General features: G+C 43.7%; 1 protein-coding gene across 2 annotated transcripts in view; it reads left to right on the forward strand.

The window, feature by feature from the left end:
- The window catches only part of LOC111959448 (mannosyl-oligosaccharide 1,2-alpha-mannosidase IB), a 171,532-nt gene that overhangs the window by 130,653 nt on the left and 27,164 nt on the right, over window positions 1-13,715 (forward strand). For both annotated transcript variants that reach the window (XM_023980993.2, XM_023980992.2), the window contains exons 8-11: window positions 8,558-8,652; window positions 8,800-8,923; window positions 9,009-9,102; window positions 13,009-13,124. In XM_023980993.2, the coding sequence (XP_023836761.1) occupies window positions 8,558-8,652; window positions 8,800-8,923; window positions 9,009-9,102; window positions 13,009-13,124 (429 nt within the window). The remainder of the gene's footprint in view (window positions 1-8,557; window positions 8,653-8,799; window positions 8,924-9,008; window positions 9,103-13,008; window positions 13,125-13,715) is intronic.

The raw sequence follows: 13,715 nt of genomic DNA on the forward strand, positions 1-13,715 counted from the left end.
GGGTAAGGGGAGAAAGAGAGAATGAACCTTGGGAGAGATGAGGATCCCGGTGCCACCCCCCCGCTGACCAGAAGCCTCTCGGGTGTGCGAGAACACGTGGGCGGAAAGAGAGAGCAGTAGGAGTAGCAGTGTTATCTGTGGTGATCCATGTTTCCGTCAGTGCAGGAAGTCGAGGAGACTGGAGGGAGGCATAGGCTGAGATGAACTCTGCCTTGTTGGCCGCAGATCGGCAGTTCCAGAGGCTACCGGAGACCTGGAACTCCACGTGGGTCGTGCGCGCTGGGACCACCAGATTAGGGTGGCCGATGCACGCGGTGGTGGAGCGTTTGTATGGTCTGTGCAGAGAGGGAGAGAACAGGGATAACAGACACATAGTTGACAGGCTACAGAAGAGACTACGCTAATGCAAAGGAGATTGGAGTGGCAAGTGGACTACGCGTCTCGAATGTTCAGAAAGTTAAGCTTACGTAGCAAGAATCTTATTGACTAAAATGATTAAGATGAATACAGTACTGCTGAAGTAGGGTAGCTGGCAGTGGCTGCGTTGTTGACTTTGTAGGCTAGCTGGCAGTTGTTGACTTTGTAGGCTAGCTGGCAGTGGCTGCGTTGTTGACACTACACTAATCAAGTCGTTCCGTTGAGTGTAATAGTATCTACAGTGCTGCTATTCGGGGGCTAGCTGGCTAGCTAGCAGTGTTGATTACGTTACGTTGCGTTAAAAGAACGACAATAGCTGTAGCTAACCTAGAAAATCGCTCTAGACTACACAATTATCTTTGATACAAAGACGGCTATGTAGCTAGCTATGTAGCTAGCTACGATCAAACAAATCCAAACCGTTGTACTGTAATGAAATGAAATGAAAATGTGATACTACCTGTGGAGCGAAGCGGAATGCGACCGGGTTGTTGAGTGCGGAAGTTCTATTCGGTAGACGTTGGCTAGCTGTTGGCTAGCTAGCAGTGTCTCCTACGTAAGGACGACAGATAGCTGGCTTCTAACCTCGGTAAATTAAGATAATCACCTCTAAAACTACACACTCTAAACTACACAATTATCTTGGATACGAAGACAGCAAAGACAACTATGTAGCTAGCTAACACTACACTAATCAAGTCGTTCAGTTGGGTGTAATAGTTGCTACAGGTGCTGCTATTCGTTGACGGTGGGACGTTTGCTACGCTGGCTAGCTGCTGGGCAGATGGCAGATAGCAGTGTAGACTGCGTTAGGACGAAATAACGATAATTACGCAATTAATCTTTGATACAAAGACGGCTATGTAGCTAGCTAAGAAGAAATTGCTAAGATTAGACAAATTAAACCGTTGTACTATAATGAAATGTAATGAAATGTAATGAAAAGTTATACTACCTGCGGACCAAAGTGCTGCTATTCGGTAGACGGTGGACGTTGGACGGTAATACACACATACATACACACTAATTTCTTGGATTTTCCCCTGAAGTCGCACCACAGTTTATTACCACTCAGCTGACAGTTCCAGTCCCCCCCAGATACGGGAAACCTGGAGTGGCTCTCCCTGTCTTATCTTATCTCCCCAGAGTTATAGCTGGGTCGGTTCAAACATCGGTTAACGAGTCTCTTTGCTTTCTTTCGGCACACACATACATTCCTTTCTTCCCCAATGGTTATCATTTTTAATTACCCCTTGTCCATGCTACATAACCTCTAATCCTAATGGTTAAGTTTCCGGGTAGAATTATTTAATCATTTATCTCAAACCTTGATAAAATATTTTAACAGAATGTCATCTTGGTAAGCAACTCCAGTGTATATTTGGCCTTTTGTTTTAGGTTATTGTCCTGCTGAAAGGTGAATTTGTCTCCCAGTGTCTGTTGGACAGCAGACAGAACTAGATTGTCCTCTAGGATTTTGCCTGTGCTTAGCTCTATCCCGTTTATTTTTATGCAAAACATATTCACTGGTCTTTGCCGAAGACAAGCATACCCATAACATGATGCAGCCACCACTATGCTTGAAAATGTACTCTGTGATGTGTTGATGGATTTGCCCCAAATAACAATTTGTATTCAGAACATAGTTATTATTTTTTTGCCAAATTATTTTCATTCTGTCATTTAGGTTAATATTTTGGAGTAACTACACTGTTGTTGATTCATCCTCAGTTTACTCCTATTACAGCCTTTACTTTGGACCCTGATCTCTCTTTTGACGAACATATCAATAATATTTCAAGGGTAGCCTCTCTACACTGGCTTTCTGTTAAGGCTAGGGCTGATTTCAAGGTTTTACTGCTAACCTACAAAGCATTACATGGACTTGCTCCAACCTATCTCTCCGATTTGGTCCTGCTGTACGTACCTACGGGTTCGCTACGGTCACAAGACGCAGTCCTCCTAATTGTCCCTAGAATTTCTAAGCAAACAACTGGAGGCAGGGCTTTCTCCTATAGAGCTCCATTTTTATGGAATGGTCTGCCTATCCATGTGGGAGACCTTTAAGTCTTTATTGAAGACTCATCTCTTCAGTAGGTCCTATGGTTGAGTGTAGTCTGTCCCAGGGGTGCAAAGGTGAACGGCAAGGCACTGAAGCGACGAACCAACCTGGCTCTCTCTGCCTGGTCTTTGTGGTTGAATATGTGTTTGAAATTCACTGCTCGACTGAGGGACCCTATAGATACTTGTACAGAGATGAGGTAGTCATTCAAAAATCATGTTAAACACTATTATTACAGAGTGAGTCCATGCAACTTATGTGACTTTTTAAGCAAATGTTTACTCCTGAACTTATTTAGCCTTGCCATAACAAAGGGGTTGAATACTTTCATGTTTTATTCATTTGAAAATAATCATTAAAAAAATATCCACTTTGACATTATGAAGTATTGTGTGTAGGCCAGTGACAAAATCTCAATTGAATCAATTCAGGCTGTAACACAACAAAATATGTCAAAAGTCAAGGGGTGTGAGTACTTTCTGAAGGAAATGTAGAGTTTAGGTGAAAGGTGCTATTTTCTCTGGGATATGTAGTTGAGGTGAAAGCAGCTTGCACTCTTCTGTCAACAGAGTTTGTGCATAGTAATAACCTCTCCGCAGGGGGAGAGAGAACTAGGGAGGGAGAGAGAGGGAGAGACTGGGGGAGGGCGAGAGAGATAAACAAAGAGAGAAAGAGAAACACATCCAGCTGATTGCAAAGAGAAAACCGGAGAAGGGAGCAGGGCTTGTAATGTAAGATAATGAGCTGAGAGTTAAGGAAAACTGCAGACACTGACACACTGCAGCTAGACATGGCCTGCTGCAGTCACCCTGTAAAAAGAGGGAGGGAGGCAGATGGAGGGAGTAAGGGATGTTGTGATACACAGCAAAAGACCTAGACCGCTGTACAATTATTTTTGCTTCTCTCTAACCTGTCTCTGCGATTCATGTTTTTCCTCCCTCCATCTTCCTACTTTGCTATCCGTCTTTCAGTGAGTTGCTGTGAGCTGAGGCTATGGATCTGTCTGATTTGCTGGGGAGCGCTTGACTCCTTCTCATATTGTCAAACATGGAGCCAATCAAAGGCAGAACACTGCTTCCTCTGTCACACTGACTGACTGACTGGCTGCAACTGCACTTGCAGGCAGGGGGGGGGGGGTGATTGTGGGAGGTGAGTAAGGGAAGCGTGCAACGTGGAAGGGTGCAAAGGAGGGGGTTGAGAGTGAAGGGGAGAGCAAGAGATGTGATTGTTACACTGCAGATGAACAGTATCCATGAATATGGATGTGAGAGATTCAGCTATGTCTTATAGGCCATATAGATGATAATCATGCAATGACTGGCTGAGCTGGAGGGCCTAGAATCCTCTTGTTTGGGAGGAATGGCCTGAGCCCAGGTAAAACCGCTGCTTGATTGAAACTCAGTCAGGCAGTTGTAGTTAAATCCCCAAGAACACACTCCCATGGATTTCCAAGCTTGTTTCAATAAAGCACTACGGACTGATACAATAGAATATAAAAGATGACAAATAATAAAGGAACAACAAGTTAAACGAGGAATAACTAGCATGATGAAGAACAAACGTAGTAAGCCCCATGAAGGACGGACAGCGTTTGTTGACTTAATCCTGTCTCTTCCTGGGGTCCTTGAGGGCCTTTTTTCCCCAAAACAGGCTCATTCACCAGATTTCACAGTATACCTTCTGATCCTTTTATGGGACTCCTTTACATGTACACAGTGACATCCTCCCCCGGAGAGAGAGATATGAAAGTGTGTGTGTGCGCACCTCTGTATGCGTGTGTTCTCTCTGGCAGGCCGAGTGGTCATGGGGTTCTATCTCAGGGAGAGCAAGGCTCATATCCTCCTATGTGTAATAACAGGATCCGCTCCTGAGTTAGAGGATCGGTTGGAGCAGCTGTTTCCAGGCAGAACTACGACCAGCCAGCGCTACAAATCTGCAGTCTGGGAATACTGCCGACCTGGCCTCACAGCTAATCCTGATGGAGAGAGCTTGTTCAGCCCCAAATTGCCCTTGTTCCTCGTTCGCCTGGTCTATTGGACTGAAAGAGGGACGGAGAGAGAGAAAGAGAGCAAGGGCGTTCAAGCGAAGGGGGATTGAGAGCGAGATAGTGGGTGCTCTCTCATTCAACTCAAACTCTGCCCTCGCCCCTTTATTTGGTCGGCTACAGGTCAGGACTAAAAGCGGCATTGAGAGAGAAAACATTGTTCAACCCAAGCTTTGCCCTCAGAGGCACATAAAAAAAAAGGCACACTCAGGTAGGGCCTCCATTTTCAAAACATCTCTTTCAGATGTTATGAGTGAAGAGAGGGGAATGTTTGTGTGAAGTTGGTGCATGTTGTGAGTGAATCAATAAGTGTGTGAGATGGAATAGCCTATATCCCTCAGTCATTGATTGGCGTGTAGGATTTGGGCGAGGAGAAAAAGTCTCTAGTTCTCCGCTCTGGCCTGCCCCTGTATTCATAGTACTATTTTCCTCCCTCGAGCTGGATGGCAGCTCACCACTTCGTCCATTGATACCACTGGGAAAATAGAGAACAAACTGTTAGCCAAAAACCTGTTCTAAAATGGTGTTAGTCAAGCACATAACCACTTATTTCATAGTTGGCGCCTTATCTAAAGCATCATTACGACGAAGATAGCAACAGCGTTTAGTCAACTAAGCGAGAACAAGTTCTTCCGCCGTCGCTGCGTGGATGGAAACTAAAATAGCAGAGAGCTGTTCCGCTAATACCGTCCTTTACAGAAATATGTTCAACTGTTAAAGATTAGTAGGCCTATGTTAATTAATCAGTTGTTGATCTGCCCTCTTGGTATAGCTGTAGGCCTATGTCAACAGTAGGCTGCTGATGATGTGATAATAGTCAGTTCACCAATGACAACTAGGCATGTTGAATGAATGGTAGTTTAGTAAGACCTAACTTGATGGATTAGGTCAGTGATGGAGATGTGAAACAAGCTCATATAGGCCTAGTTTAGTTGTTTCATATTCCAAATAGCCTACAGTAAGCTAGACTACTACAACATTTCACTAGACTATCCACATAAAGACACATTAATTAGAATAATCATTACCCCTAAATTGAACATAGTGTCATTGAGACAACCTCAATTTAATTTAGGATCAAACATAAGACTTTTGTGTTGGCTACATTGTTTGATATAATTTAAGACTCTAGGTTTCAGGAAATTGCTGTTAAATGCGCCAACTTCCTGTGGGGGATTTTGGTGGGAGTGAAATGGGCAGCTGGGAGAGATAAATGGCCTCCCTTGAGAGGGCAAGAACAAGATGTACAGTACCAGTCAAAAGTTTGGACACCTACTCATTTCAGGGTTTTTCTTTATTTTTTACTGTTTTCTACATTGTAGAATAAAGACATCAAAACTATGAAATAACACATAATGGAATCATGTAGTAACCAAAAAAGTGTTAAACAAATCAAAATATATTTTATATTTGAGATTCTTCAAACTCATCACCAAAGCAAAGGGTAGCTACTTTGAAGAATCTCAAATATAAAATATATTTTGATTTGTTTAACACTTTTTGGTTACTACATGATTGGGAGAGGCAGGTTGAGGTTTCCAGGGTTAGAGTAGTGCAGATGTTGTCGTATGCTGAGGCAGTGAAGAAAGTAGAGAAAGATTGGTCAAGGGGGAGGGATCCTGAGAGGAGTGATGTGGGTAGTGGATCTGTACCAGTACAGAGGGATAGGCCAACAAGTAATACATGCTTCAGTAAGATTGGATTTTTACCATTTATAGCAAAGGTTATCAACTGTACTACAGGGATGGAATGTAAGTCCATGCTGACTGCAAGAATGTCCACCAGAGCTGTTGCCAGAGAACTGAATGTTAATTTCTCTACCATAGCCCCCCTCCAACGTCGTTTTAGAGAATTTGGCAGTACGTCCAACCGGCCTCACAACCGCAGACTACTTGTAACCATGCCAGCCCAGGACCTCCACATCCGGCTTCTTCACTTGCGGGATTGTCTGAGACCAGCCACCCAGACAGCTGATGAAACTGAGGAGTATTTCTGTCTGTAATAAAGCCCTTTTGTGGGGGAAAATAATATTCTGATTGGCTGGGCCTGACTCCCCAGTGGGGGGGCTTGGCTTCCAAGTGGGTGGGCCTGTGCCCACCCAAGGCTGTGCACATGCCCATTCATGTGAAATCCATAGATTAGGGCCTATAAAATGTATTTCTTTTTAGTTTGAAGTGTATGGCGTTGGCGCTCGCAGCCCGTCTGTTTTCTCTCATTCATCACTGTGCGTTCTAATTCCAGCGTGTACACGCTCGTTCGAATAAAAAAAAAAGCTTTTCGTTTGATTTCGGTGTTACTCTGTGGGTAAGGGGCAGTAGGACACTAGCTACTCACTGTAGGTTTCCATCCAATTGGCGACAGATTTTCATGCGAATATTCTAAAATCGGCATAAAAAACAATATGCAAACTTTCCCACCAGAGATGTTTCCATCAAATTGACTTGTTGCGGGTAAAAAGCTATGCGTGATTTTCAACTCTACTGATGGTTTGTCACGAAACAATGTGCATTATATGGGGAATGTGCCCACTCCGGTCTTGGTACGTGTGCTCTAGCAAACAGCTGCAGATACAGTGCAGGTATAGCCTACATTATCAGGTTATTATGGACAAAAGAGAGAGATGATTACTTTTATTTGTCAAACGGCAGCCAAGCATCAATCCTCATGTCACCAGAATACAACCCTCAATATTTTTGGATCATCACCTTGCACTTTCATCACTCTGTGAAGTTCATGATAGTTTACTAAATCTGTAGCCTAATAAACCTCATACTTTCCCGAGTTGTCGTAGGAGGACCACATGAGTCATCGCGTGACTCCCAAGTTTACGATATGATTATTAATATATCAATATTTGCGCATGAAAGCATTTCCACTGACATTTCTCGCATAATTAATTTTACAGATACAAAAAGATCCCACCTTTTTCTAGCGCATTTCGTTTTGTCGACATTTGAAATTTTTTTTTATTTTTTTTATTTTTAGGTGTACTTGACTTGCATAAAAAGGTTGGATGGAAACCTGGTAACTGACAGGTCTCTGGAGTATTGAACATTTTGTTTCAGTTACCTCCTGAAATGAAGAGAGAAACCCAGTTTAGACTGTTGGGATGTGCGGGCTAATGTCCCACACCTCTTGATGACAGTGTGATAAAACAGTGTAGTCTATTAAGAGCTTTATTGCAGCTGTCAGACAGGCTTGGAATCAATGGATGGGGTATACACTGAGTGTAAAAAACATTAAGAACACCTTCCTAATATTGAGTTGCACCCCCTCATGGACTCTACAAGGTGTCGAAAGCGTTCCACAGGGATGCTGGCCTATGTTGACTAATGCTTCCCACAGTTGTCAACTTGGCTGGATGTCCTTTGGGTGGTGGACCATTCTTGATACACACGGGGAACTGTTGAGTATGAAAAACCCATCAGCGTTGCAGTTCTTGACACAAACCGGTGGCCTCGTTCAAAGGCACTTCAATCTTTTTTCTTGCCCATTCACCCCCTGAATAGCACACGCATACAATCCATGTATCAATTGTCTCAAGGCTTAAAAACCCTTCTTTAACCTGTCTCCTGCCCTTCATCTACACTGATTGAAGTGGATTTAACAAGTGATATCAATAAGAGATCATAGTTTTCACCTGGTCAGTCGATGTCATAAAAAGAGCAGGTGTCCTTTTAATGTTTTGTACACTCACTGTATATACACATTGACACACAGCTGGGAAAGTGTGACTGTACTTGAGTGTGTGTACTCTGTTATTCTAATGTGGTTCAACTGTTATTCTAGTGGTCTCTGAGGGGGAGTTTTGCCCTCCACCTCCGCAATATGCTCAGCCTCTCCTGTAAAACCAGTTCAGATGCTTTGTCATGTTAATTTGGCCACTGTTTCTCTGTCCCGTGTAAACGCTTACCGTTTTTTCGGCTGTCTTGTTAAGTCTCTTGTAAAAAATATGTTCTCCATCACTGAAGCTTTTTCTCAGCTTTTCCTATAAATCCTTCATTCACACTCTCTCTCTCTCCCTCTGTCGATAGGTGTTTAAGGTGAAGGCGGTCCAGTTGGCTGAGAAGCTGCTCCCAGCCTTCAACACTCCCACAGGCATCCCCTGGGCCATGGTCAACCTCAAGAGGTCAATCTCAGACCACAACGCAACCTTAGATTTACATCTGACCACAACCTAACCCTAGATCTACATCCATAACTGCAACAATGACATGTCAGCAAGATTCTCTACTCAGTGATTGAAAGTTAATCCTTTCTCCCTCCCTGTGTGTAGTGGTGTGGGGCGTAACTGGGGCTGGGCGTCAGCAGGCAGTAGTATCCTGGCAGAGTTTGGAACACTACACATGGAGTTTGTCCACCTCACTTACCTCACCGGGAACCCTGCCTACTACCAAAAGGTGAGACACCTCCTTAGTACTGGTGTCTAAGTCTGCGTGTTCCCCTGGGTGAGAGATATATCCATGTCTCCTCTAACCCTGTCAGGTAATGCACATACGGAAGCTGCTGGCCAAAATGGACCGACCCAACGGGCTCTACCCCAACTATCTGAACCCTCGCACCGGTCGCTGGGGCCAACGTAAGTAGTCTCTCTCAACTTCAGAGAATAACACTGACGTGTGTGTGTGGGTTGAGCTCAATTCAGAATTTTGGAATTGACTCCCATTAAGCTCATGAGTTGAAATTTTAATTGAATTGGCCACACCCCACAGGATGTAGAATTTGAGTGACAGGAAGTAGAATTTAATTCAGTGCGATTCAAAGAAATTCCACTCAGCCATAGAACATGAGAGTTACATTGAATCTGACCGGTCACACTTCCAGCTACCAAACAATATATAACTTTTCTCTTGAAACAATGTTCATATACAGTGGGGAGAACAAGTATTTGATACACTGCCGATTTTTCAGGTTGTCCTACTTACAAAGCATGTAGAGGTCTGTAATTTTTATCATAGGTACACTTCAACTGTGAGAGACGTAATCTAAAACAAAAATCCAGAAAATCACATTGTATGATTTTTAAGTAATTAATTTGCATTTTATTGCATGACATAAGTATTTGATACATCAGAAAAGCAGAACTTAATATTTGGTACAGAAACCTTTGTTTGCAATTACAGCGATCATTTGTTTCCTGTAGTTCTTGACCAGGTTTGCACACACTGCAGCAGGGATTTTGGCCCACTCCTCCATACAGACCTTCTCCAGATCCTTCAGGTTTCGGGGCTGTCGCTGGGCAATACGGACTTTCAGCTCCCTCCAAAGATTTTCTATTGGGTTCAGGTCTGGAGACTGGCTTAGGCCACTCCAGGACCTTGAGATGCTTCTTACGGAGCCACTCCTTAGTTGCCCTGGCTGGTTGTTTTGGGTCGTTGTCATGCTGGAAGACCCAGCCACGACCCATCTTCAATGCTCTTACTGAGGGAAGGAGGCTGTTGGCCAAGATCTTGCGATACATGGCCCCATCCATCCTCCCCTCAATACGGTGTAGTCGTCCTGTCCCCTTTGCAGAAAAGCATCCCCAAAGAATGATGTTTCCACCTCCATGCTTCACGGTTGGGATGGTGTTTCTTGGGGTTGTACTCATCCTTCTTCTTCCTCCAAACACCGCGAGTGGAGTTTAGACCAAAAAGCCTCATTTTTTGTCTCATCAGACCACATGACCTTCTCCCCATTCCTCCTCTGGATCATCCAGATGGTCATTGGCAAACTTCAGACGGGCCTGGACATGCGCTGGCTTGAGCAGGGGGCCTTGCGTGCGCTGCAGGATTTTAATCCATGACGGCGTAGTGTGTTACTAATGGTTTTCTTTGAGACTGTGGTCCAGCTCTCTTCAGGTCATTGACCAGTCCTGCCGTGTAGTTCTGGGCTGATACCTCACCTTCCTCATGATCATTGATGCCCCACGAGGTGAGATCTTGCATGGAGCCCCAGACCGAGGGTGATTGACCATCATCTTGAACTTCTTCCATTTTCTAATAATTGCGCCAACAGTTGTTGCCTTCTCACCAAGCTGCTTCCCTATTGTCCTGTAGCCCATCCCAGCCTTGTGCAGGTCTACAATTCTATCCTTGATGTCCCTACACAGCTCTCTGGTCTTGGCCATTGTGGAGAGGTTGGAGTCTGTTTGATTGAGTGTGTGGACAGTGTCTTTTATACAGGTACGAGTTTCACACAGGTGCAGTTAATACAGGTAATGAGTGGAGAACTGGAGGGCTTCTTAAAGAAAAACGAACAGGTCTGTGAGAGCTGGAATTCTTACTGGTTGGTAAGTGATCAAATACTTATGTCATGCAATAAATGCAAATTAATTACTTAAAAATCATAAATGTGATTTTCTGGATTTTTGTTTTAGATTACGTCTCTCACAGTTGAAGTGTACCTATGATAAAAATTACAGACCTCTACATGCTTTGTAAGTAGGAAACCTGCAAAATCGGCAGTGTATCAAATACTTGTTCTCCCACTGTATTTGTTTTACTTTGTGCTTAGAATAGCCAATTATATTTCCACCAACCATTTCATTTGGCCTGAGGGTAAACTTGATGATTAAACTATTGCATTCTGGGGATGTAGTATTTTCCCCATATTGAACAATATGTAATAACTTATAATATTTGCATATAGGTTTTCATTTTAAGAGATGGTCCTGAAAATAAATTGTTTAACAATATTTTATATGCATGTATATAACAACATGTTTTATGTACAAGATGTATATTTGTATAGACTACACCTAATATAATTGAATTTCATTTCATTTTATTCAATTCTATTTCCTTTAATTCAAATGCAGGTGCAATGGGCGCTAGGCTATGTAAATGAATGTGTGGTGAGTAGTGTTTTGTTTTTTTCTTTAATAAATATGTATAATTAGAAGCTGTTGGCAGGCAGCGTCTTAACTAACTCTGTTTATTATCCTGAATGAGAGAGAGGTTTAATTACTGTCTCTGCCTCTCACTGTTCAACCTGACCCCCCCCCCCCCACCCACACCACACACACAGAGAGCCCTACAGTGTCTACCCCTCTCCAATGTTGTTTGTGTAGATTTTTGTTTTATTTCTCTTTTTCTCTCAATCTCTCCATCCCTCCATATGAGAATGAATTATTCATTGCAACTTCTCTCTCTCTCTTTTGCCAGGGGAATGCCAATTTTGCATAGAAAACATTTGACTTTGTGTCTGTGAATCTCTTCAGCTCATCTCTCTCTCTCTCTGCATACTTTGCTCTGAGTGTGTGTCTTTGCAGGAGACGGAAGGAGGATTGTCACTCAAAGTAATGAGCCGTGTGTGACTATGGAAAATCACAAAGTAATCGTGTGCCATAAATCTATACCTCTGTGTGTGAGAGATGTGAATGTATGCGTTGTAGCCATACAGAAAGTGCCAGTGTAATATCAAAGAGACGTCTGTAGGTATTTAAAACCGACCCATAGAGAGAGTGACAGACATAAAGACAGACATACGAGTAGTGTTATCGTCAAAGTCCCAGCTGTCAACTACTATAAAAATTGTCTGTTCCAGCAGCACATTTGTTAGCATTAGCTCTCCCCTGACTAACATAACACACCACTAAAACATCTGCTGAAGAGATGCCCATCTCACCACTACACGCCTCTCCACAGTGCTGGACATGCTACAAGCCCAGCCAGCACATTTCACACAGCATTCATTTACCATTAGCCATAAGCTTTTAGGCGTTAGCCCCAGCACTAGCTGTGGACTAGGACCGCTAATGGCTCTAGCCCCACTGCTCTCAATGACTCCCTCAGCATTGGTTAGCATCGTTAGCTTCACTGTTGGTTAACACTGCTGAGTCATAAGTTGGCTAGCTCTGTTAGTATCAGAGCATGGCTTTAGCCAGAGGGAGGCAACTACACAATAGCAAGTCCTTGCTGGCTAACAAATGAAGCTAAACAGGGTCAGGCCTCATGGGGAAAACACAATAGTCCTTCTGAGTGTCTTTACTCGACTTAAACTCTACCAAATTGTTTTCTACTGCGGATTCATGACTCAGGGTAGTCTGTGAGAGATTGTGCGTGCGTGCGTGCGTTTCGTGCACGCGTGCCTACCCATCTGTGTCCTCTCACTGAGTGAGAGTTGGCACAGCCTCCGGCTCACTGTAATGTGGTGTCACTGTAACTAGGCCAGCTATAAAGGCTGAATCAACTTCTACTGGGACATTGGGGACATTAAGAAGGAGTACATCAGAGAGAGTAAACAACCACAATCTTTTCTGCCATCACACTGTAAGGGGGACAAAGCGTCTCCATGTCGTTTTTTTCTGTAAATTAAAAACCCCTCTGAAGAATAGTGCTGGCTCTGGTTGGGGTTTGGAAGAAAACATCCAATTAATAAATTATCATCTTTCCCCTTTTTGTCACTCTCTTTATTATTTTTCTCTCGCTCACTTTGTCCCTGTTTTCCCACCCTCTCATCTTTCTCCCGTCTCCCTCTCTTTCTCCTCTCTCCCCCCTTGTAGATCATACATCAGTTGGAGGTCTGGGGGACAGTTTCTATGAGTACCTGCTGAAGGCCTGGCTCATGTCAGACAAGACAGACACAGAGGCCCGCAAGACCTACGACGACGCCATTGAGGTACCCTTACCTGGTCTCCATGGAGACAAGCCACCTTTAACTGGTCTCCATTAAGATGTCTTTGATTGACAAACACACAGCTGTGTTTCAACTATCCTACCCTGAATTAGCAACTACCTTGCTCTATATCCTTATGACCAGATAGTTAGGATTGCTCCTCAAATCCTCAAAGTACTTTAACTGCAGTGTACTGGGCTCCATCTTTGCATTTTAATCAGTGAGCGATTTAACAGGAAGTAGATGCCTGAACTCTGTTGCCAGTTATTGACGTTGATTGATCAAGTACATTATGTGCCAGGGAAGAGGATGGATAGAAGATTCTGCTGCTGTTCTCAAGGACTGAAGCTGAGGACACTTAAACAGCTTTGTTCCTGTTTCCTCTACTGTGCCAGGGACTTACTACCTGTCCTCTATCTCTCTCCTCCCTAAACCCACACACCTACTCCTTCTACTATCACCACCACTCACACACCCTGCTCCCTAAACCCACACACACCTACTCCTTCTACTATCACCACCACTCTCACNACACACCCTGCTCCCTAAACCCACACACACCTACTCCTTCTACTATCACCACCACTCTCACAC

Source organism: Salvelinus sp. IW2-2015, linkage group LG36 (assembly GCF_002910315.2).
Source record: "Salvelinus sp. IW2-2015 linkage group LG36, ASM291031v2, whole genome shotgun sequence".
NCBI lineage: Eukaryota > Metazoa > Chordata > Actinopteri > Salmoniformes > Salmonidae > Salvelinus > Salvelinus sp. IW2-2015.